The 24,361-nt window shown below is 39.5% G+C and overlaps 1 protein-coding gene across 2 annotated transcripts in view; it reads right to left on the bottom strand.

The window, feature by feature from the left end:
* The window catches only part of PPM1D (protein phosphatase, Mg2+/Mn2+ dependent 1D), a 43,675-nt gene extending 20,193 nt beyond the window's left edge, over nucleotides 1–23,482 (bottom strand). The window contains exons 1-2 of one of the 2 annotated variants that reach the window (XM_080826576.1): nucleotides 22,784–23,482; nucleotides 5,276–5,504 (exon numbers count right to left, since the gene is read on the bottom strand). In XM_080826576.1, coding sequence (XP_080682702.1) covers nucleotides 5,276–5,504; nucleotides 22,784–23,255 — 701 coding nt within the window. In that variant the 5' untranslated portion in view covers nucleotides 23,256–23,482. The remainder of the gene's footprint in view (nucleotides 1–5,275; nucleotides 5,505–22,783) is intronic. The other variant, XM_080826577.1, reaches the window with a different exon arrangement.
* Nucleotides 23,483–24,361: the final 879 nt, after the last annotated feature.

The following is a 24,361-nucleotide window of genomic DNA, read 5'->3' as shown; positions in this document are numbered from 1 at the left end:
GGTTCTCAATATGGTTCAGAGGCTCCTGGGAGTCCCCCAGACCTTTTCCGGGAGTCTACTAGGTCAAAATTATTTTCATTAGACCGTGTGTATACAGTGGGGTTTCTGAGAGGCTACAAGATTTGATATGATATTATATAATAAAATGTGTCAATATTTGGATCTGTGTTAACCCAGCAGTATTTCACAAAAGACCAATGCCTATGTTACAAAACCACACATAGGGGCTATATACTACATGTTTCCAACTATATGATCTTCTGGAAAAAGCAAAACTATGGGGATATACAGAGATAGGTGGTTCCCATGAGTAAGGGAGGAGGATGGGATAAACAGGCAGAGCACACAGAATTTTTAGGACAGTGAAACTATAATGGTAGATACATGTCATTATATATCTGGCAAAACCCTAAAACATCCCTAATTAAACTACAGGCTTTAGGTAATAATGGTATGTCAATGTAGGGTCATCAATTGTAATAAATATATCACTCTGCTAGAGGATGTTGATAGTGGGAGCTGTGCATTTAAGAGGAGGCAGGGAATATATAGGAACTCTCTGTACTTTCCATTTACTTTTGCAGTGAACTAAAACTGCTCCAAAAAATAAAGTCTATTAATAAAAAAAGTCATTTAACCAAATGGCTCTTAATTGATACACCTATGGATCTGGAATGTAAGCATATAAAAAGGTCACTGATGTAATTTCAGTTACCAGGGCACCTGGGTGGCTCAGCTGGTTAAGCAACTGCCTTCAGCTCAGGTCATGATCTTGGAGTCCTGGGATCAAGTACCGCATCCAGCTCCCTGCTCAGCAGGGACTCTGCGTCTCCCTCTGACCTTCGCCCCTCTCACACACTCTCTCTCTCTCTCTTTCTCTCTCTTACATAAATAAGTAAAATCTTTTTAAAAAATAAGTTCAGGGGCGCCTGGGTGGCTCAGTGGATAAAGCCTCTCCTTAGGCTTGGGTCATGATCCCAGGGTTCTGGGATTGAGCCCCGCATTGGGCTCTCTGCTCGGCAGGGAGCCTGCTTCCCCCCCCCTCTCTCTGCCTGCCTCTCTGCCTACTTGTGAAATAAATACATAAATAAATAATCTTTAAAAAAAATAATTTCAGATACCACACTATTACTAACTTTTAGGAAACTACCTCTTTTTGAGTTTTAGAATAATATCTCCATAAACGGAAAAACTACTAAAATACTTCCCCTTTTGCAATTATATACCTATGAAAGACCAGTTTTACTTCTGATACTGCAACCAAAAAACATATAAGATTGAAGGCAGAAGCAGCTATGAGAATCTAGATGTCACCTATTAAGCCAGACATTAAGCAGACTTTGTATAAAACAATTCCAAGTCTCTCCCTAAATATCTGTTTTGGGAAACAGCTATTTTTTCATTAAAAAAATGTTCTTTATGTTAACACAATGGGTTTACTTTTTTTAAAAAAGATTTTTATTTATTTATTCATGAGAGACCGAGAGAGAGAGAGAGAGAGAGAGAGAGAAGCAGTCGGAACTCGATCCCAGGACCCTAAGATCATGACCTGAGTCGAAGACAGATACTTTTTTTTTTTTTAAAGATTTTATTTATTTATTTGACAGAGAGAGATCACAAGTAGGCAGAGAGGCAGGCAGAGAGAGAGAGGAGGAAGCAGGCTCCCCGTTGAGCAGAGAGCCCGATGTGGGACTTGATCCCAGGACCCTGAGATCGTCACCCAAGCCGAAGGCAGAGGCTTAACCCACTGAGCCACCCAGGCGCCCCGAAGACAGATACTTAACTGACTGAGCCACCCAGGTGCCCAACACAGTGGGTTTAATATTGTTATTTTTCAGAGTGTATGGGTGGCCTAGTCAGTTGAGCATCTGATTCTTGATTTCAGCTCGGGTCATAATCTTAAGGTCCTGGGATCCAGCCCACCACCAGGCTTTCCACTCAGCAGGGAGTCTGCTTGTCTCCCTCTCCCTCTGTGTCTCCCCCACTCACACATGCACACTCACACTTTCTCTCTCAGATAAATAAATCTTTAAAAAAATAGTTATTTTTCAATGAACAAATATTTGGAAAGGTCTCTATATTTAGTTTCTAAAATCATTATATATAACCCATATAAACAAAAAGCTCCTTGAGGTCCTCAAATTTTTTTTTGAGGTCCTCAATTTTTAAGAGTAAAAAGCGTTCCTCCTGTAAGTAGGAAATATTCGTAACTACTGTAATAGATTGATAAATATTTGTAATATATTCAAAACTACTGTATTAGTAAAAATATTTGTAACTACTGTACTAGAATATAGAAGACTTTTTAATAACCTCAGAACGAGAGAACTGTATGTACAGCACAAAAAAACAAAAGTCATAACAAAAGAGACTGAACATTAAAACGAACTTACATGTGAAAAGAAATTTCAGGGCCGTAAGTGAAAGTCAGATTGTGAAAACAACTGAAGCACATCACATACATTAGACTAATTTCTCTAATTGTATAAGCAGCTCTTACACATTAATACAAAAAAGGCTAAAAATTTTCCCCCTAAAATGAACAGAGTATAAACAGAAATACAAAGAAAAGGAAATATACATAGCTGCTAAACAAAAAGATATTTAACTTTTCTTGTAAGATGAATTAAAATTAAAATATCACCCAAGTGTCCCTTCCTTTTTAATGTAAACGTCAATATGATCAAAAAGTTCTAGAAGTATATTGTCAAGGGCATCCACATACAATGCTGACATTAATATAAACTGGTACAACCTTCATGGAGACTAACAGTTATCAATATTCAAAACACACTCCTCTTTGGCCTAGCAACTCCTTCTAGGAAATGATCCCACAAATATATATGTACAAAAAGATACATGTACAGGATTTTTCATTTTACAGTAGTGTTTGTAATAACAAAAAAGAATAGAAATACTCTTCAACAGGAGAATAGTTAAATAAATGATGGCACATCCATATACGGTACAGCTTCATATCTGATTATGTATGAATCTCTATCAAAGGATACACAGTAATACTGGTTTCTTGATGGGGAGGGGAACTGGGTGGCCTGTGGGACAGTAGCAGTGGAGAGACCTTCTAAAGTATATCATTTTACGTTACCTAAATTTTAACCAAATGAATGCTACCATTAAAAAAAATGTGTGTATGTACATATCATCATACAGAAGATTTGATTTTATTTTATTATTTTCTTTTTAAGATTTTATTTATTTATTTGATGGACAGAAATCACAAGAAGGCAGAGAGGCAGGCAGAGAGAGAGGGGGAGGCAGTCTTCCTGCAAGCAGGGAGCCCGATGCGGAGCTCGATCCCAGGACCCTGGAATCATGACCCTCTGAGCTGAAGGCAAAGGCTTTAACCCACTGAGCCACCCAGGTGCCCCCAAACAGAAGATTTTAAAATTTGGTGTATTTCTATACTACTCCTATTTTTCTGGAGAGTTGAAATCACACTACAAATATAATTTTATATCCTGTTTATTTTGTGACCAATAAGCATTAACCCATATTATTAAAAATTCCCTATAGATGTGGGAGTTCATTATACTACTCTTTCTACCCTCACCTATGTTTGAAAATTTTCATAACACCATGATTTTTAAAAATCTATAAGCATTAGGGGTACCTGGATGGCTCAGTGGGTTAAGCCTCTGCCTTTGGCTCAGGTCATGACCTCAGGGCCTGGGATGGAGTCCCACATCGGGCTCTCTGTTCAGCAGAGAGCCTACTTCCCCTCTCTCTCTGCCTGCCTCTCTGCCTACTTGTGATCTCTGTCAAATAAATAAGTAAAATCTTTAAAAAAAAAAAAAAAGTCTGGGGGGGGCGCCTGGGTGGCTCAGTCATTGGCTCAGTGGGTTAAAGCCTCTATCTTCAGCTCAGGTCATGATCCCAGAGTCCTGGGATCAAGCCCCGCATCTGGCTCTCTGCTCAGCGGGGAGCCTGCTTTCCCGTCTCTCTCTCTGCCTACTTGTGATCTCTGTCTGTCAAATAAATAAATAAACAATCTTTTTAAAAAAACTATAAGCATTATTTTTAATGGCTATATCATTTTCAATATTTTACGTATATATTATAATATACTTAACCATTCCTCAGCTATTGGGCCTTCAAGTTATTTCTAGCCTTTAACAGTCTTTAAACATTGCTGCAGTCAATAACTCTGTTCAGATATTCTGGTCCACATTTCAGATTTCTTTAGAGTACATTCCTGAAATTACTGAGTCTATAAACATTTGAAGCTATTGGGTATATGTTATAGTCTATATATGTCATATCAATTTATAATCCTACCAATAGGAATTCCATTTCAAAAAAATACTGAGAAGTATCTCTATTTTTTAATTTGCTAACCCAGTAACAGGAAATAGTTTCATTTTAATAATTTTTTTTTAAACGTTTGCCACTTTTTTGCATTTTTGCTGTTGTTCAAAGTCCTCTATTCACATACTGGGTGGGGGTGGTTGCTTAGTGTTTTTTTATTGATTTTTTTGAACTGCTTAAAGTTTAAGTTAAGATGTAAATTCTTTCCCCCAGTTAGTTTATTAATACTCTGAAAAAGTCTATTTTGATTTAATGGAAGGAAGAAAAAGGAGGCAAATAATAATATGGTAAGGCTTTAGTGAGAATAATGATTTAGAAAATACTGGATTCTATTTAACTTGCCTCATACCTTAGTATTGGGATAAGTTTTATATTTTCTCATGTTTTCATTCCTCATTTTTAGAATAATCTTACATTTTAGTTTGCATCATAAAACATTATGCTGAAGCCACTTTCATTTCATAGTTTATAAATTATACATTGAGATGGTAACTTGAAACAGACAAAAGAAAATAGTAAGAAGAAAGGTTTGTAGCACATCTGAGGTAGAAATCAAACAAAAAACCCCTAAAGGTTAATTGTAACAAAATCCTGTTCCCAAAGTCAGATTCAAATTGTTCTACTCTGCAATCCTAAAGGCTGCTCTGTCCAGATCCTGAAAGTCATGCCTCAGTATTTATGTAAAAAGTGATCAATAAATCTTTGTATGTATTATTTGACTCCCATTAAAATATTATTTCCCTCTGGAGCCATTATCAGAAATAAAACAGTCAGCTCAAAATAATGACATAAATATGAATACAGATCAGTACTTTATCAGGAAAACTAAAAACCTGTAATACTGAAAAAGTAACTTCCCTAAAAGGGAGTAATAGGTCAATCTAGTTAGTAAATCAGGAAAGAACAAAATAGAACCAAGAGAGGAAAAACAAAACAGCACAATGATTACCTCCCACCAAGTCCTTCGATTCGTTCTCTTTCCTTGGGAAGTTCTGGCTTATGGTCCTGTGTCACCTCCACAGCTCTGACAAAATCATCCTTCGGGTCATCCTGAATTCCAAGAACCACCCCTGAGTCACCCACGTGAGCTACATACATCTTCATGCCCCGTATGATGACCACACTGGCAGTTGTCCCTGACGTGCTGGGAAGACCTGTCATAGTCTTTGGCCATTCTGCTGTAATAAAAAATAAAATATTTTACTCTTCCAGACATAAACATTAATATGGTATCAGAATAAAAATAGCAATGTGTGCTGAATTAGCATGTTAAAACTTGAGTTAGCATAGGATAAAATTTAAGAACATTTTGAAAGTATTAAAAAGGAACTTGTGTTCATTTCTTCATCAATATATTAATGAATTAATTTTATAAATAGTATAATTTTATTACAACCATCAAACCAATCCTGGGAGAAAAATATTACAGGACAAATTTACTAGTTCCATATCTCTTAGTCCTAACTACATTTAGTGGCAGGTATGTGTTCAGAGTTGTTTGTTGTTTTTTTTTTCTATAGCCTGTTGGTTTTTTTTCTGTAGCTTAGCATCTATTTATTAATCTCTCTTTTAAAAGAGAGATTTTAGGAAAAGCTACTTGATTTGTTTTTGAAATAGCTATTTTAGACATTCAAAATCTATGGTTCCATGCTAAGAGCTTTACATGTATTATCTCAAATAATACTTGCATTAAACCTATAAGATTGGTAAAATTAGTCCCATTATTTTCCTTTTACAGATGAGAAATCAATAGTTTGCATAGTTAAGAAAGTTGTTTAAGATAACTCAAATATTAAGTGGCAGAGATCCAACATATTTAATTCCAAAATCTTATATTGACTAATCACATTCATCATTTAATAATTCTAAAATATTCTGTAATAATATTAAACTACAATTTACAGCTTAACATAGCCAACTGAATCCAAACAACGGACACAGGCTCCTCACCAAAATCCCACTTAAAGAACAGAATATAAATATTTTAAAAAGTCCACAGCAGTCATGAAACACAGAGGAAAGTCATACACAAATCTGAGGAAACCCTGGAATCTTAAAGAAATGGAATTATACTAAAGGAAATATCAGAATACAAAACTTGTAGTCCAATATAAATGAAAAGCACAATTATAAAGGGAATACATCAGCTTTCCCTCTTAACAGTCCCTGAAAAGTTCTAATTCAGAGACAGTGGCAAAGGCTGAGATAGGAATGGACAGTAGAAGGTTGGCAGATTTATTTAAAACTACAGGAGCTAGGTCAATGCCTAAACTCTCCACACAGTAAAAAGTAAAATATTTTAGTTCCTAAGTGACCAGTTCTTATAATAACCTCTCTCTCTCTCTCTAAGATTTTATTTATTTATTTATTTATTTATTTGTCAGAGAGAGAGAGAGAGAGAGAGCGAGGGAGAGAGCGAGCGCGCGCGAACACCAGCAGGCAGAGCGGCAAGCAGAGGCAGAGCAGGCTCCCTGCCGAGCAAGGAGCCTGATGCTGGACTCGATCCCAGGACCCTGGGATCATGACCTGAGCCGAAGGCAGCGGCTTAACCAGCTGAGCCACCCAGGTGTCCCTAGAATAACCTCTCTTAAGGGAAGTGATGCATCTGTTGATAGAGACAACAGGGTCTCAACCAAGATGAGGCAGAAGAAGAAAAAGGGCCTAAAAAACTGGATGGGGTAGCACACAAGTTTCAAAGCCACAAGGCAACTCTAGCATAGTCAGACTAATTAGAGTTCTTTTCTTTTCTTTCCTTTTTTTAAAATATTTTATTTATTCATTTGACAGACAGAGATCACAAGTAGCCAGGGTGGCAGGCAAAGAGAGGGGGGGAAGCTGACTCCCTGCTGAGCAGAGAGCCCTATTTGGGGCTCGATCCAGGACCCTGAGATCATGACCTGAGCCAAAGGCAGAGGCCTAACCCACTGAGCCAACCAGGCGCCCCTAGAGTTCTTTCCTTTACAACATTACATAGCTGAAAAGACATTTCTTGAATCCTACAGCGCATCTCATCTCATCCTGCAGATGGAATCCACCCTACAGAATGCCCTGTCACTCACAGCAGAGGGCTGCTTGCAGTAATGAAATAATGACCCTCACAACTGCTGAGGGAAAAAGAATGGCTACCAATATTAATGAAGCCAGAAATTTAAATTTACGCATGTAAAACGACCTGCAACAGTACCAGACACATAGTAAGTACTCAACAAATGTTAGTTTTTATTGTTATGACCATTATTTAAGAAAAGCAAATAGCCTAAGAGGCGTCAAGAATATACAAAGAGAAAATGGCCCCCAAGAAAACATCTGCGGAAGAATCAAAAGCATTTATAGATTATTGGCTCTGATAAGGTTCAGTAAGGTTACTGAATATAGACATTGTTACATTTAAAAACAAACAAACAAATAATGCTATTTCCATAAGCCCGCAACAAAAAATTACAAAATGTAACTTTTTAAAAAGACACCATTCACAATAGCAGCAAAAGGTATACTGTATCTGGGAATAGTGCTAACAAATCTCTAACAAGACCTTTATGGAAAAGTTGTAAATTAGTGGACCAAAAGAACAGAATAGTGAGCACAGAAACAGACCCATGCATTTTTAAACACTTGATATATGAATAGTAGAGAAGTAGAGAAAAGACTGACTTTCGGGGGTGCCTGGGTGGCTCAGGCAGTTATGGGACTGAGCCTCAGGGTCAGGCTCCCTACTCAGCAGGGAGTAAGCTTCTCCCTCTCCTTCTGCCCCTTCCCTCCCGTTCAAAGAAATAAAATCTCAAAAAGAAAAAAAAGGGGGCGCCTGGGCGGCTCAGTGGGTTAAAGCCTCTGCCTTCAGCTCAGGTCATGATCCCAGGGTCCTGGGATCGTGCCCCGCATCAGGCTCTCTGCTCGGCAGGGAGCCTGCTCCCTCCTCTCTCTCTGCCTACTTCTCTGCCTACTTGTGATCTCCATCTGTCAAATAGATAAATAAAATCTTTAAAAAAAAAAAAAGATTGATTTTTGGTACATGGAATTGCGACAAGATTACACAAAACAAAACAAAATAATAAACTGAACACTCTGGGTCTCTGATGCCAAGCAAAAAAAAAAAAAAAAAAAAAATTCCAGCTACATTAAATGACCTAATATGAAAAGCAAAGCTAAAATAGCTTAAAAAATACAGGAAGGTACACTCATGACCTCAGAATAGGAAGGGACTTCCTAAAGACAAAGGATGGACTAGCCATATAAAGAAAATGATTAAGAAGCTATACCACCATTAAAATTAAGAATTTCTGTTCATCAGGGGCACCTGGGTGGCTCAGTGGGTTAAGCTTCTGCCTTCAGCTTGGGTCATGATCTCACCGTCCTGGGATCAAGCTCCACATAGGCTCTATGCTCAGCAGGGACCCTGCTTCCCCCTCTTTCTCTCTGCCTGCCTCTCTACCTGCTTGTGATCTCTGTCAAATAAATAAATAAAATCTTAAGGGAAAAAAGAAGAATTTCTGTTCATCAGAAGATACCATTACTAGAGTGAAAAGACACTCACAGAATGTAGTTTGTAATAACATACCACAAAGATGGTATCCAGAATATAAAAATGCTTCTACAAAACAAATCAACAAGACAAACTATGCAACAGAAAAATGGACAAAATGCTCAAACAGGTCTTTTGCAAAACAGGAAATCCAAACAGAAAAAAAAAAAAACACGCAAAGGTGTTCAGCTTCTGTAATCAACAGGGAAATACAAATTAAAAACCACAATGAGATACCACTGTATAATTATCAGACTGCATAAATTAAAGTCTGACAATAGAAACTGTGATTAAGAATGTGGAACATGTTCTATCAACTACTCTTGGGAGTATAAACTGACATAACCACTTCAGAAAACATCTAGGCATTATCAAAAATGAAGATAATGTGTACACTTCTATTACTCACTATCCCTAGACATAGATCATGAATTAATGTACATGTACACACATAATATAAGAATGTTCGGAGCTGCATGGCTCATATGGGCTCAGGTCACGATCTCAGGGCCCTGAGATCCAGTCCCACGTCCGGGTTGCTTAAGATTCTCTCTCTTAACATTCTGTCTCCCTCTCCCTCTGCCCCACCCCACAGGCTATCAATCAATAAAACCTTTTAAAAAAAAGAAAACAGGGGCACCTGGGTGGCTCAGTGGGTTAAAGCCTCTGCCTTCGGCTCAGGTCATGATCCCAGGGTGCTGGGATCGAGCCCCGCATCGGGCTCTCTGCTCCGTGGAGAACCTGCTTTCTCCTCTCTCCCTGCCTGCCTCTCTGCCTACTTGTGATCTCTGTCTGTCAAATAAATAAATAAAATCTTTAAAAAAATAAATAAATAAAATAAAAAAAAGAAAACAGAACTATCACCACAAAAGTCAGGATGATGGTTACCCCAAGAGAAGATTAAAAATATGAGACGAGAAAAGACATATGGGAGCTTCTATAGTACAGGCAATGGTCTCTTTCTTAACCAGATGGTGTTCATTTTACAACTCTTCATTGAAGTGTACATTTACGTTCTATGGCCTTTTCTATATGTATGCTATATTTCACAATTTGTTTAAAGTTAGAAAAAAAGGAAGCAGGAAGAAGGCATCAATTTTACAGGCATAGATCACGGCACACAGGTCCCTAGCCCATCTAATTTCCCAGTATGGTTACAGATATTATTATTCCTAGAAGCTTAGCCTAGAGTATGCTGAATGTTTCTTCAGCCCTTTCAGTTATCTTGTGGGTTAATTACAGATCTTGCTAAAACCTTTTCTTTTCAAGCAAGCTAAAACAGAATTTTTTTTTTCTGTAGCTAAGAACCCAAAAAGATAAAAATCTGTTATCACAATAAATTAAGGAGGTGGACTCCCAGAAAGAAAGGAGTTTAGGCACATTCAAAAAACAAAATTTACCTAAAATTAACCAACTGTTTGCAAAAAGCACCTACAAGATGGAAAAGAAGAAAAAGAGCTTTAAAAAGGGAGGGGAGATATTCAAAGATACAATATTAATATTTAAATCACATTTTTGGGTCAAAAGCCCTAACATGTACAAAGAGATATTCTGCAATGATCTAAAAATACTGAAAAAAATCCACGCTTTCTTCATTTGAAAAGTCACCTTTTATCATATGCTACATTTTGCCTCAGATCTATTTCTAGACTCATCCTACTATTCTATTTATGGTTCTTTTCAATAATTGGGAGATTAAGTATCCCCCAATTATTCTTCTTTCTCAATACTCAAGAATTTTTCCAAATAAATTTTAGAAGCAACCTGGAAATTAAAAAACAAACCAGCCAACCAACCAACCCTGGGGTGCCTGGGCAGCACAGTCGTTTAAGTGCCTGACTCTTGGTTTCAGGTTGGATTGTGATCTCAGGGTCATGAGTGAGATCAAGTCCTACATCTGACTCTGTGTTCACTGTGCAATCTACTTGAGATTCTCTCTCCCTCTGCCCCTCCCACTTGTGTTCTCTCTCTCAAATAAATCTTTAAAAAAACAAACCTTGTTGAAGATCTGATTAAAACTGCAATAAATTTATATATTAAGGAATCGACATCCTCATAATTTGTTTTCCACTTAACATTTTAATTTTTTAATTTTTAAAAAATGACTTATAAATAAATCTCTTAAAACCAGGAGCATATTGGGTGCCTGAGTGGCTCAGTCAGTTAAACCTCTGCGTTCCACTCAGGTCATGATCTTGGGATCCTGGGATCCAAGGAATCCTGTCAGATTCCCTGTTCAGTGGTGAGCCTGCTTCCCCTCTCCTATTCCCCCTGCTTGTGCTCACTCTGTCAAATAATCTTAAAAACAACAACAACAAAAAACCGAGGAGCATATTAGATAGTACATGAATTCTAACCTACAGAAAGTATTTTTAGTAAGAAAATATGTATGAGCCATTAAAACAAAGAAAAATAAATATTGTAACAAAGGTACAAAACTTCTAGGGGCAACTGGACAGCTCAGTCCCAGGCAGTGTAACATAGTCTTAAATCACTATGCTAAGAGCTGTTACAGAATTCTAATGCCTAAGTGGTATGGAGATGTAAAAGCTTTCAGGAAAGTAATTTGAAAACAAGTACCCACAATCATCCAAAGATCTACATTCTTTAAACAAATGATTCAGCTTTGAGAATTTTTTTTCCCTGAGGGAATAATCCAAATGAAGTATAAAGCTATGTGGCTTTCACTTGAGCCCTTATTAATAGTACTAAATATAGTGTGCACCTGTCCAGCCCCCCATCCCTCCTCCTAGTACTAGCATCCCAATTCTGTTCCGGAGTACACAGCCTCCACTACATGCAGTCTTTCTCTAATGCAACTGAAAAGCTTGCTTGTTCTAGCCTAGAGGGCAAATGACCTAAACTAGGTCAGACTCTTTCAGATATTTGCATCTTAGAAAGGCATAATCCCAGAAAATTGTGGAGCTGATCCATCCCACAGACTAAAACCTTTCAATGAGTGTCCACTAGTTCCTATCACCTACAGCCCCATAGGTATCCTGGTTCTGTCCACTCTGAGACCTGGTTTAGTCTTCCAATTAATTCTGTGACCTACTGAATGTCCTTCCAATAAATTCCCATGTTCTTTTCCTTCCTTAATGCAGACCAAGTTAGTGTTACTTTCAAAGAATTGTAATATATAACTTGTATCACAAATAGCTTGTAGGGCACTATCCCTCAGAAAAATGTCAATTAGTTACGGAACAGTCCAGATGGTAACAAACAGCCCATGTTATACTGTAGTAAGATAAGGCTAACCTTATCAATAAAGAAATAGTAGGCAAATAAGCAGACAGTCTGTAGTCAGTATACTAGCTTAGAACTGTGGTTATAAAACTTTTCTGGGTCATCTAATGCAAACCTAGACTCAGACCTGGCCTAAAAGGCCATATGACTCTGAAAAACAACAAATTTGTTATGACTGACTGATATGATTTGGGATGATGGGTTATGGATTCAATTGTGTCCCTCTAAAAAAGATATTTGAAATCCTAATACCCAGTACCTCAGAATGTGACCTTATTTGGAAATAGGGACTTTGCAGAAGTAATCAAGTTAAAATAAGGTCATTTGGGTGGGCCCTGACCCAATATGACTAGTGCTCTTATAAAAAGGGAAAACTTTAACACAAAGACAAACACACAGAAGGAAGATGATGTAAAGACACATAGGGAGAAGATGCAAAGTACTAGTACTACAAGTACTAGAGTACTAGAGTAATGACACATCTACAAGTCAGGGAATGCCAGGGATGGCCAGTATACATCAGAAGCTAGAAGAGGCAAGATAAGAGTCTCCCTTAAAGCTTTCAGAGTTGAGTAGAGAGAGAGCATGGCCCTGCCAACACCTAGATTTTGAACTTTAGGCCTCCAAAACTGAAACAATAAATTTCTTTTGTTTAAAGACAACCAATTTTTGGAACTTTGTTACAGCAGCTCCAGAAAACAAACACAGTGAAAGAGAGGAAATAATTACTCTATTACATGCATATGAATCCCATATATCCATTCCCAAGAAAGATTCAGATGACTTTCTTCAACTTAAATGCTTACGGAAGTCATCATGTAAACACCAAAATCTTTTAAACATTTTTTATTGACTCCTCTCTAGGCAAGGAATACTAATAAGAGGCTGAAACTAAAATTGGTTCTCTGATCTGTGTGGGGATGGGAGAACCCTGGGGTGACAGATCAGACAGGAGCGGAGCAGTTAACAACCCAAAGCAAAGTTGGCAGGGTTACCTTACCTATCAGACAACAAGGCAGAAGAAAAAATGGATCTCCAGAATGGTCAATCACAAGGCCTTATTTGATTCAAAGGACCAAAACAAAACAAGAAACAAAACAAAAACCAAAAAAACTTCCACATTTAGTTAAAGGAGTACTGTTAATCTTCTTCAAAATGGTATGTGGCCATTTTCACGTGTAACTTATACAGAGGAAAGAGAAATACATCACTGAGTAACTACTGAAGGATGGCTCTGAGATAAATCTGAAGCTACAGAACAAAACCACAGTCCACTGGTCAGGAGCTAAGACTCATGGAGGTCAACTACTAAATAAGACTATGAATCCAGTCCACCTCAAACTCTGTGGAACCCCAAACCTATCCCACAGGTAGTTAAGTCCCCAAATAACTGCAGCAATGAACAGTTTTCCCTCATAGCTCTTAATTGATAGGTGAGTAAGTCTATTATAGTAGAAAAGGCCAAGTGTAAGATTTTGGAGCACCCCACTAATGATACTCTCCTCCAAAATAGTAAACTAAAAGCATTACTTCATCTCTCAGAGAATCACAAAGATTAGCTGTCACCATTAAAACAAGAAAGCAGAGGGTAGAAAGATTGCTCTTGGAGGGGCGCCTGGGTGGCTCAGTGGGTTAAAGCCTCTGCCTTCAGCTCGGGTCACGATCCCAGGGTCCTGGGATCGAGCCCCACATTGGGCTCTCTGTGCAGCAGGGAGCCTGCTTCCCTCTCTCTCTCTGCCTGCCTCTCTGCCTACTTGTGATCTCTGTCTGTCAAGTAAATAAATTTAAAAAAAAAATCATCATCCAGAGACAATTACAGTTAACATTAAAAAAAAAAAAAAAAAAGATTGCTCTTGGAAAATAACAATGGATTATATTCAAATGGTGACCCTAAATGCAGCTGCCCTTTCTGATTTATCCTCTTTAGTGAAACAAATAAACATAACCCTGGCTATCTGGTATGCATGTAGCAGTAGGGCCCTGATGAAACTGCTACCTGAATTCCTGGAGATATTCAGATGGCTCATCTTTCTGAGACCTGTTACTTAAGGTTTGCCTTTTCTTTTTTGCATGAGTAATTCAAAGAATTTCTTTTTCTTTTTAAAGATTTTATTTATTTATTTGACAGAGAGGGATCACAAGTAGGCAGAGAGAAAGAGAGAGATAGGGAAGCAGGTTCCCTGCTGCACAGAGAGCCCAATGGAAGCTCTCTGATCCCAGGACCCTGAGATCATGACCTGAGCTGAAGGCAGAGGCTTAACCCACTGAGCCACCCAGGCGCCCCCAAAGAATTTCTTTTTCTTGAACTGATAGAGACTAAATGGCCAACAAGAAAGACTACACTCCCAAATACAATGACATTATCTAATTCCTATAAACAAGGGCATTCTACATGTCCACAATCAACCAAAAAATCAGAAATCTACATCTATTCTAGAAAGCTTAATCAAATTTTTATCAATTACCCTAATTATATGCTTTATAATGAAAGGATAATACTCAGAACCACTTTATTATATTTACTTATCATGTCTCTTTTAGTCTTTCAATCTGGAACAATTCCTCTGTTTCCTTGATGCTTTTTAAGAGTACTAGACCAATCATTGCAAGACTGTCTCTCCATTTGGATTTGTTTCATGTTTCCTCATGTTTGTATTCAGATTATGCATTTTGGCAGGAATATCACAGAAGTGTTAAATACGATCTTTTTATTGCAACTGGTATACAGTTTCAATTTATCCATTAAAAATGATGCTACCTTTGGTCACTTGATTAAGATGGTATCTACCAGGTTTCTCCACTATAACCTTTTTCCCCTTGTAATTAATAAGTATTTGTGGGAAAATAATCTGAGATAATATAAAAATCCTTGTAGTGGGTTGAATGGTCCCCCCTCCCCCATTAAAGATAGGCCCACCCAGAACCTGTGAATGTGACCTTACTTGGGAAAAGGGTCTTCACAGATGTAATTAGGTTAAAGATCTTAAGAAGAGATCATCTTGGATTAGAGTGGGCCCTAAATCCTAAAACAGGTGTCCTTAAAAGAGAAGGGAAGAAGACATAAAGGAGGTGATATAAAGACGGTGGAGACTAGGTAATGTATCTACAAGCCAAAAAGTGCCAAAATTGAGGGCAGCCACCAGAAGCTAGGAGAGAGCATGTAACAGATTCTCCCTCAGAGCCTCCAAAACGGAGGCTAACACCTTGATATCCCTTGATGTCAGACTTCTGGCCTCCCGAATCATGAGAGAATAAATTTCTGCTGCTCTAAGCTACCCAATAAGAAACTAACATATAATTCTGTTCCTCTAATTTTCACCCACTACTTTTAGCATTCCCTGATGTTTCTTTTTTTTTTTAATTTATTTATTTATTTGTCAGAGAGAAAGAGAGAGAGAGAGAGAGAGCACACAAGCAGGCAGAGAGGCAGGCAAAGGCGGAGAGAGAAGCAGGCTCCCTGCTGAGCAAGGAGCCTGATGCGGGACTCGATCCCAGCACCCTGGGATCATGACCTGAGCCAAAGGCAGCGGCTTAACCCACTGAGCCACCCGGGCATCCCTCGCTGATGTTTCTTGACTGAAATCATTATTACTAAATATGATTTTCTGTGGTGCCTGGGTGGCTCAGTCATTAAGCATCTGCCTTCAGCTCAGGTCATAATCCCAGGGTGCTGGGATCGAGCCCTACATCGGGCTCCCTACTCAGCAGGAAGCCTGCTTCTCCCTCTCCCACTCCCCCTGCTTGTGTTCCCTCTCTCGCTGTGTCTCTCTCTGTCAAATAATAAATAAAATCTTTTAAAAAAATATGACTTTCTAAAAGTCTATCATTCCTTCTACATTTATTAGTGGCCTTCTACTGTAAAGAAAAACTTTACATCAGCTTTATCTGTAATAGCCAAAACTGCAGACAACCCAGATGACCATCAACAGGTGAATGTATAAACAAATTGTGGTGTAGCTATACAATGGAATACTACTCGGTAGTAAAAAGGAATGAATTATTGATATATGAACAAGTGGTAACAGGTTATCTAATACTGATCAAAAGTAAAAAATGATTTAACAAAAATAGAAAAAAATTAGTACTTGAAAAATATGGCAAACTCTTCCAAACATGTGATGTATGAGAGGGTGAAGGTCCTTGAAAATGAAAACTGAGAAATACCAAATGGGTTTAAATTCTTGGATTTAAGAGAACCCTTCTTCAAATTTAGCTCTATCTCACTCTCCCTTGTCTTTCCCTCTGTCCCTCCCATTTTTTTTGTTTCAGACTCTCTAAATTTGAGGTAACAAAAACTACCTGCCAAATCTATAACCAACAATTTAGGTTAAGACGAACTCCTTCATAATTCCTTTGGTCATATTTTTTTTTTAAGATTTTCTTTATTTATTTGACAGAGAGAGACAGTGAAAGAGGGAATACAAGCAGGGGAGTGGTAGAGGAAGAAGCAGGCTTCTTGCTGTACAGGGAGCCCGATGCAGGGCACCATCCCAGGACCCTGGGATCCTGACCTAAGCCAAAGGCAGACATTTAACAACTGAGCCACCCAGGCACCCCTCCCTTGGTCATACTCTTTAGAGTAAATGCTCTGATCCTCAGTCACAGTAAGGTAGCGAAACTTCCACTTTATTTTAGCTATAATGGAATTAAAATTTAAAACATTATTAAAAAAAGAAAAAGAAATTTAAAAAATCTTTTTAGACATATTCATCACCTACATTTTATTATTTTGGAATCATTTTATACCAGCAAAAGTAATGCATGCATGCCACACACACACACACACACACACCCTCTCTCTAGCAATTTCTGAAATATTTATACTGTCTAATAATACTGAAAATCAAAAAGGGGAAGGAAGTAACAGTCCTTCAAAAAAAATTCCATATTTCATCTTCCTCTACAAATACTGTGGTAAATTTCCCACAATCACATCAGAGATCACATTTATTTCAACAATGTACTATTACCTTTCCAGGGGCTCTCTTGATAACCTAAGTAAACCATAGTTCCCAACACATAGGAACTAAAACTGCAATTTGTTCACTACTTTCTTTGAACTATCAAAAGAGACAAAAAGAACATTATTTCAAATGAACAAACCTAAAAAAAGCACAAACTTTGAAACATTATTTCTTAGAAGGCAAACATAAGGGGCACCTGGGTGGCTCAGTGGGTTAAAGCCTCTGCCTTCGGCTCAGGTCACGATACCAGCGTCCTGGGATCGAGCCCCGCATCAGGCTCTCTGCTCAGCAGGGAGCCTGCTTCCCTTCCTCTCTCTCTGTCTGCCTCTCTGCCTACTTGTGATCTCTGTCAAATAAAGTCTTTAAAAAAAAAAAAAAAAAGAAGGCAAACATAAGAACAGTAAATCTATACATGTGAATATACATAAATTAGGCACATACTGTAACTTGAGATCAAGAAATAATAAAAATAAGAAAATAAATGAAAAAAAAAAAGGACTTTAATTCCACTTCTAGGGTTTCTACCCAAAAGAACTGAAAACAGAACCAAAGACTTACATACCTTTATTCACAATAGCATTATTCATACCAGCCAAAAGGAAACAACCCAAATGTCCATCAACAGATAGATGAATGGATAAACAAAATGTTGTATACACATAAGATAGAATATTATTCACCATTAAAAAGGAAAAAATTCTGAAACATACTATAATTTGGATGAATCTTAACGACAGTATGCTAAGTAAAATAAGACCAAAGGGCAAATACTATATGATTCCACTTACATGAGGTACCTAGAATAGGCAAATTCATAGTAACACAAAGTAAAACACAGGTTACCAGGGGCTGGAGAAGAGGGTAATGGGGTTCTATCATTTAATGATTAGAGTTTCTGTGGGATGATGAACAAATTCTGAAAATGGACAGTGGTGATGGGTGCACAATACTGTGAGTGTACTTAATACCACTGAATTGTACACATAAAATTGGCTAAAATGGTAAATCTTATGTGTATTTTACAACTTTTAAAGGGGGAAAATTTTTTTAATTAAAAAAATAAAAGTAACAAAGCCAATTTAATCATTTCACCCACAGAAATTCAACTAAACTAACAGCTACTTTGAGCAAGGAATCAGCTCTTACAGATTAATGATAAAGTATATAAGACCCCACCTACCAAAGACCTCAAGATTTATCTGAGAGGCAGATAAAACATACTGGTTATCTCACAGTGGTCTGTGTGATCTTTACAGGAATTTCACAAAGCCAAAATTATTTTCATAATAATTCTAAGAGTTTATTTGCCCTTTTCACTGTGTTGACATTTGCACTGATGGTTCAAAAACAGTGGTAAAACTGCTAGTTTTATTAGGAATCGAGGCAGTGACACCAAAATGAGCTAGCAGTCACTGTATTCTCCATAGCCACCCACTTGTAGTTTTAAAAAAAAAAGGCAAACCAGTTTTATTTAAGAATGTCCCTGATAAACAAAAAAAAAAAAAAAGAATGTCCCTGATATCACAATAAAAATTTAATTAAGCCTCCACCCATGAATATTCATCTTTTTATATTCTGTATGACAAAAAGGGAAGTAGGCACAACAGAATTCTGTTGAACAGTATGTCTATCTAGAAGAAAAGTACTTCTGACTCTGTGAATTATGGAATGAACTAACCCCATTTTTCATGGGTCATCATTTTTACTTGGAAGACTGATAAACTATGTTAGTAAGACTTGGGCATCTGACATACATTTTTTTCAAACTCAACAAAGTGAGCCTCTCCCTTTCAAGAAAAACAACTGACAGGGGTGCCTGGGTGGCTCAGTTGTTAAGTGTCTGCCTTCAGCTCAGGTTATGATCCCAGGGTCCTGGGATTGAGCCCTGTGTTGGGCTCCCTGCTGGGCGGAGAGCCTGCTTCTCCCTCTCCCTCTGCCTGCTGCTCCCCCTGCTTGTGCTCTCTGTCAAATAAATAAAATCTTAAAAACAAAAAACAAACAAACAAAAATCTCTAAAAAAAAAAAAAAGAAAGAAAGAAAGAAAGAAAAGAAAAGAAGGGCACCTGGGTGGCTCAGTCTTTAAGTGTCTGCCTTGGGCTCAGGTCATGATCCCAGGGTCCTGGGATTGAGACCCACATCAGGCTCCCTGCTCAGCGGGGAGCCTGCTTCTCCCTCTCCCACTGTTCCTGCTTGTATTCCTTCTCTTGCTGTGTCTGTCAAATAAATAAATAAAATCTTAAAAAAAAAAAAAAGAAAAGAAAGAAAAAACAACTGAGAGTATTTGTTACCACTGATAAATTTCTAATTGCTGCTTAAAAAACTTACATTTGGAAAATGTGTATCCACTACAGTGAACTTGATAGCTTCCATATCTTAAGACTTTTCTGTTGAGATCAGAAATATTAACAAATGTGATATTTTCATATTACATAAAAAAGTACATCAGTATTTAGATCTGCATAATTCAGTAAAATACTATTTTCCAAGTGACTAATGTACCATGTCATAAATTACACACAGGTAAAAGATTTATTCAAAGTACAAGACAAGGGCACCTGCGGTCAGCTCAGGTCATGATTCCAGGGTGCTGGGATCCAGCCCCTCATGGGGCTCAAGCGGGGAGTCTGCTTCTCGCTTTGCCCCCTGCCCCAGATTGTGCTCTCTCTCTCACTCTCAGATAGATAGATAAATAAATAAATCTTTTTAAAAAGTCCAAGACAAACAACGGGATTTCAATGTAAAACTACAAAAAGTCCTTTGATAAGTTTTCAGATTCCATTTTTATTAACCTTAAGAAACAATCACTTTGGTGTAGAATATCCAGAATTATCTGAAAACACTACTAAACTATTCCTCCCTTTTCCTACTATACATGTGAGGCTGCCTTGTTTATGTACTTCAACCAGACAACACAGCACAACAGACAGAATGCAGAAGCAGTTATGAGAATATTTATTTCAGTATTAATTTCAAAAAAGTGGCTTTTCATTTAAATTATATATTAATAATGAATATTTACTAAAGAGATATAATGAATTATGAATAGTATATTCACTTAAATATATTAACATATATTTAGTTTATTTTTAATAGGTTAATAAATATAAATTTTGTTTTAATTTCTCACAGAGTAAATGTGACAGATGTAGCCCACATAAACAAAAGATCTTTGGGATCCTCAATCATTTAAGAATAAAAAGCGTTCTAAGAACAAAAAGTTTGGGAAGCACTGCTATAACCTAATGAGCACTACAAAAGTAGAAACAAAGAATGCTTAATTCCAAAAGAAACAAGTCTTCACAGAAGAAAACAAACTGACTTAGAGATTGAGGAGTTTATTTTTCAGTTTTCTTTTTTGGGGGAGAATTCAAGAAAATGGAGTATTTCAGTGTGCCGTGGGGAAAAGGTGAGTAGACTACTGTGTTGGAAATGTGAGTAACAGATAAAATTGAATAGGGAGTCTAAAGTTGGAGTGGAAAGGGCTTGGCCTGCAGATTACAACCTGCAGTTTGTTTATTTTATAGAAATTGAGGAGCCACCCATGAATTTGGGACTGAAGTACAATTTTTCTTAAAAACCTGAATCTCAGGGCGCCTGGGTGGCTCAGTGGGTTAAAGCCTCTGCCTTTGGCTCAGGTCATGATCCCAGGGTCCTGGGATCGAGCCCCACATCGGGCTCTCTGCTCAGCAGGGACCCTGCTTCCTCCTCTCTCTCTGCCTGCCTCTCTGCCTATTTGTGATCTCTGTCTGTCAAATAAATAAATAGAATCTTTAAAAAAAAACAAAAAAAAACCCTGAATCTCCTGTGTCAAGACTTTCATATATTCAGCATTTTCTTTTTTTTAATCCAAGTTTCAAGGATGGAGTACAAGGCTCGGCTGTGGAACAAAGCAAACTTGAGTATTTGGTATATAAAGCTCTAAACCACGCCTCATAGGAGTCAAAGTTTGACTCAAAAAGCACATGTATGTAAAAAAAAATACACATTCGCATTTGACGGCATGGTCCATGCCTTATTTAAAAAAAAAAAAAAAGCCCAAGTAACAGGGTTTATGCTTTATTCTTTTAGCTCAAATATATGGCAAATTCATGCTGCTCCAAGTGTACTGCAAAATAAACATAATACTCTTCATAGTTCTTTGTGTCTAATCTTCCTCTATCTAGTTATCTTGGTGTCCACTCCTGGTTGCCCTGCAAGCAATGAAATGACATATTTCTGGAATACACTGCAGTTCTGCTCTGCCTACACAAAAACAAAACAAATAATAGGGGCCTCTGGGATTGGATGGGAAACGCCTCTGACAGGAGGACTGGTTGTTCTATGAGTCAATCAAACAATTTTTGGCAGAAAGCCAGACAAACAGAAAACAGACTTCAAAAGAAGCTAGTCTACAACTCTATGACAATACCTTTGTAAAAAATGTTCTCTGTTTGACCAATCTTTACACTCTTCTCTCTCTATCCCTCTGTTATAAATAAAGCAACATTATGCTACCATTAAACAAGAGGATTTTTTTTTTTAAGATTTTATTTATTTGACAGAGATCACAAGTAGGCAGAGAGGCAGGCAGAGAGAGAGAGTGGAAGGGAAGCAGGCTCCCCGCTGAGCAGAGAGCCCGATGGGGGGCTTGATCCCAGGACCCTGAGACCATGACCTGAGCCGAAGGCAGAGACTTTAACCCACTGAGCCACCCAGACGCCCCAACAAGAGAATTTTTTTAAATGACAGAAGTTGTTATCTTTTCTCTAAAAAAGACTCGCGCAATGCAAAAACAGCTCTAAGTCTGTATGATAACATATGTCGGGTACAGAAACACTGGATACTTTAGAAAACTAATTTAGGGTTTAGATGAAACTACAATTCCACCGAATTTTTAGAAAGTAAGTTATTTCCTTTTAGCTGATCAGTAATTTCCTATCTCATAACTTTGACGGGCAGTTACAACTTTTAACTGGTAACTGGTGAGAACTGACAGCAATTCGCGAAGGCAACTTAACAAAAAAAAAAGTATACCTTTAAAAAGCCCTAGTAGAATTTAACACACACCCCTAACGTGGAGCCAGTTTAAGACCTAACAACGCATTCTTCGCTTTTGTTTTTCATAAGCAGTACAACCATAAAGATCCTAAACCCATTTTATGATCAAGACAACCGAATTCCTCCCAAGACTTTAAGTCGCTGGATGATTACAGTTGACCTTCTTAATTAGTCTACAGTATACTTCAACTGCCAGCCACCTAGGGTCAATTTGGTGAACTGACACCACCGGTAGGAGGCAACCCGACAGGGACAAGTCCTTCAAGAGCAAAATTGTGACAGATTCTAAGGCAGCAGTCTCATTTCTGCCGTCTCCGGCTTCCTTTGCCTGGGGCTCAGGTACCAAGTGTTCTGAATTCATCTTTTGGCCAAAATCTGGCGCCAGGTTTCAAACACTATTCGCAGCCTGCCACCAAAAAAGTGAAGCCGGGAGAGGACCGCTTCCCTGGCTTCTGGGAGGGTGGAAATAAGGCGCCGGGCGGCGGTGGGATAGAGCGATCCGATCTCTCCCGGGGCCACTTTGGCCGGCCCTCCACCCTGGAAAGCGCGACCCGACCGAGGAGAGACTTCACTCCCACCCATGTGCACTTTGTAGCGCTCTCGGAGCCGGGGGCCACGCGGTGCTGGCGCTCTGAGAAGAGCCCTCAACTGCCCGAAAAAGAGGCGGGCGGCAAACAAGCAGCGAACTTACCCAGTTTCTTCCACATGGCGAGGTGACAAGCGAGGAAGCCTTTGCGGATGGCAGCGCAAACCTTCGCCGGCTCGGACGACGTAAATCCCTTCTGCTTCTTGATGAAACCCCACAAATGCTCCCGGGCAAACTGTGCCGCCTCCCGCCCGCCGTGCCCGTCGCACACGGCGAAAAATGCCACTGAGGAACGGCGGCGGCAGCAGCGACCGGGAGCTGGAGAGGCCGCGGCGTCCGGGGGAGGGTCGCGAGCCTCTCGGGTTGCCACCGCTGGGCCTTTCCCCAAGACTTCGCTGCCAGCAAGAGCTGGCGGTGACGGCTGCGGAGGCGACGGCTGAGAGAGTGACCGCCGCGACCAGGGTTTTTCTTCAGCCGTCGGCTCGGGCTCCACCACGATTTGAGTAACGTCCTCCATGTACTTCCTCCCGCCCTGGTCGGAGAAGACGCTCACTCCCAGCGAGTACAGCCCCGCCATGGCCGGCTGGCTGGGATCCCGCCGGTCCCACGCAGCCCGCCGAATCCGGCGGCGGGAGACACACTCCGCGCCCGCCGGCCAACTATTGTTTATCTTCGACGACGCCGAGAGGGGGGAGGGGGCGGTCCCGGAGGGGGGGCGCGCGATGTCGGGACTTGTCCGCGAGAGCTGGGCCGGAGCTCTAGGGCGAGAGGAGCCGAGCAGCTGCGCCTGCGCAATGCGCTTCCCCGCCTGCCCGCGCCCACCACACAAATCAGACGTTCTCCCCGGCTGTCGTCACTCAGCTCTCTGGACCGGACCAATCCGGAGTCGAATTGGACCAAGCCCGCCCTCCACCCCCAACCCTCGCTCCTCCCAGCAACGGCCGCGCACCTTGCTTCTGCGCGGGCACTGGGCCCGAGCGTGGCGGGATTGGCTTTCTCTTTTGCTTTGGGTGTTTTCGCTCTCCGGGGTTTCGTCGTACGCTGAGTACTTACCGAGCAGCCTGGGCTGTCACCTTTTGGGCTCAGTCGCCGGGATCGTAATGCAGCCTACAGCCTTTGGCGTTTCACAGCTCGCCTTGTGGGGATAGCCGCGTAGCCTCGGGCCTCCCAGGAGTGTAGAGAAGCTGGGCGGCGGAGGGGGGAAACCTTCCATTCCTTGAAGTGAAATGGCGGGAAACCTCACTTTGGAAGGTCGTTTGTGGGCACGCTGCAAAAAAGTGTGGCACTCTTACTGGATTTGGGTGGGATGTATCCGACCGGGAGTTGAAGCAGGCAGTCCGGTTTGTGTTGTTAAGGAAGCTTGGGAAAATTTCCACCATCCGCTGAAGAGTCCTGTCTCACCTAACTAAGTATGTCAGAGACTTAGAAGGGTTATATTTTAACTAATTTTAAACATCTTTTCAGCTTTTGTTAAGCCTAGTACTTTTTCCAACGAGTCCTGGGTTGAGTATTTTATTCCTTTGGTGTATCACTTGAAGTTACCACTTGAAAATAGCTTGCGGAAACTGCCAAGCGCTCCTGTGCTGTAACAATTTGGTTACGTTCCCACCTCTTCACCCAGTACGCCGTATTGCAAGCTCTGAAACCTTTGCACCGATTTCCACAAATGAAGCCTCAAGAGTA

This window comes from Martes martes (genome assembly GCF_963455335.1).
Source record: "Martes martes genome assembly, chromosome: 16".
Taxonomy (NCBI): domain Eukaryota; kingdom Metazoa; phylum Chordata; class Mammalia; order Carnivora; family Mustelidae; genus Martes; species Martes martes.
This window is presented reverse-complemented; position numbering and strand designations above follow the sequence as displayed.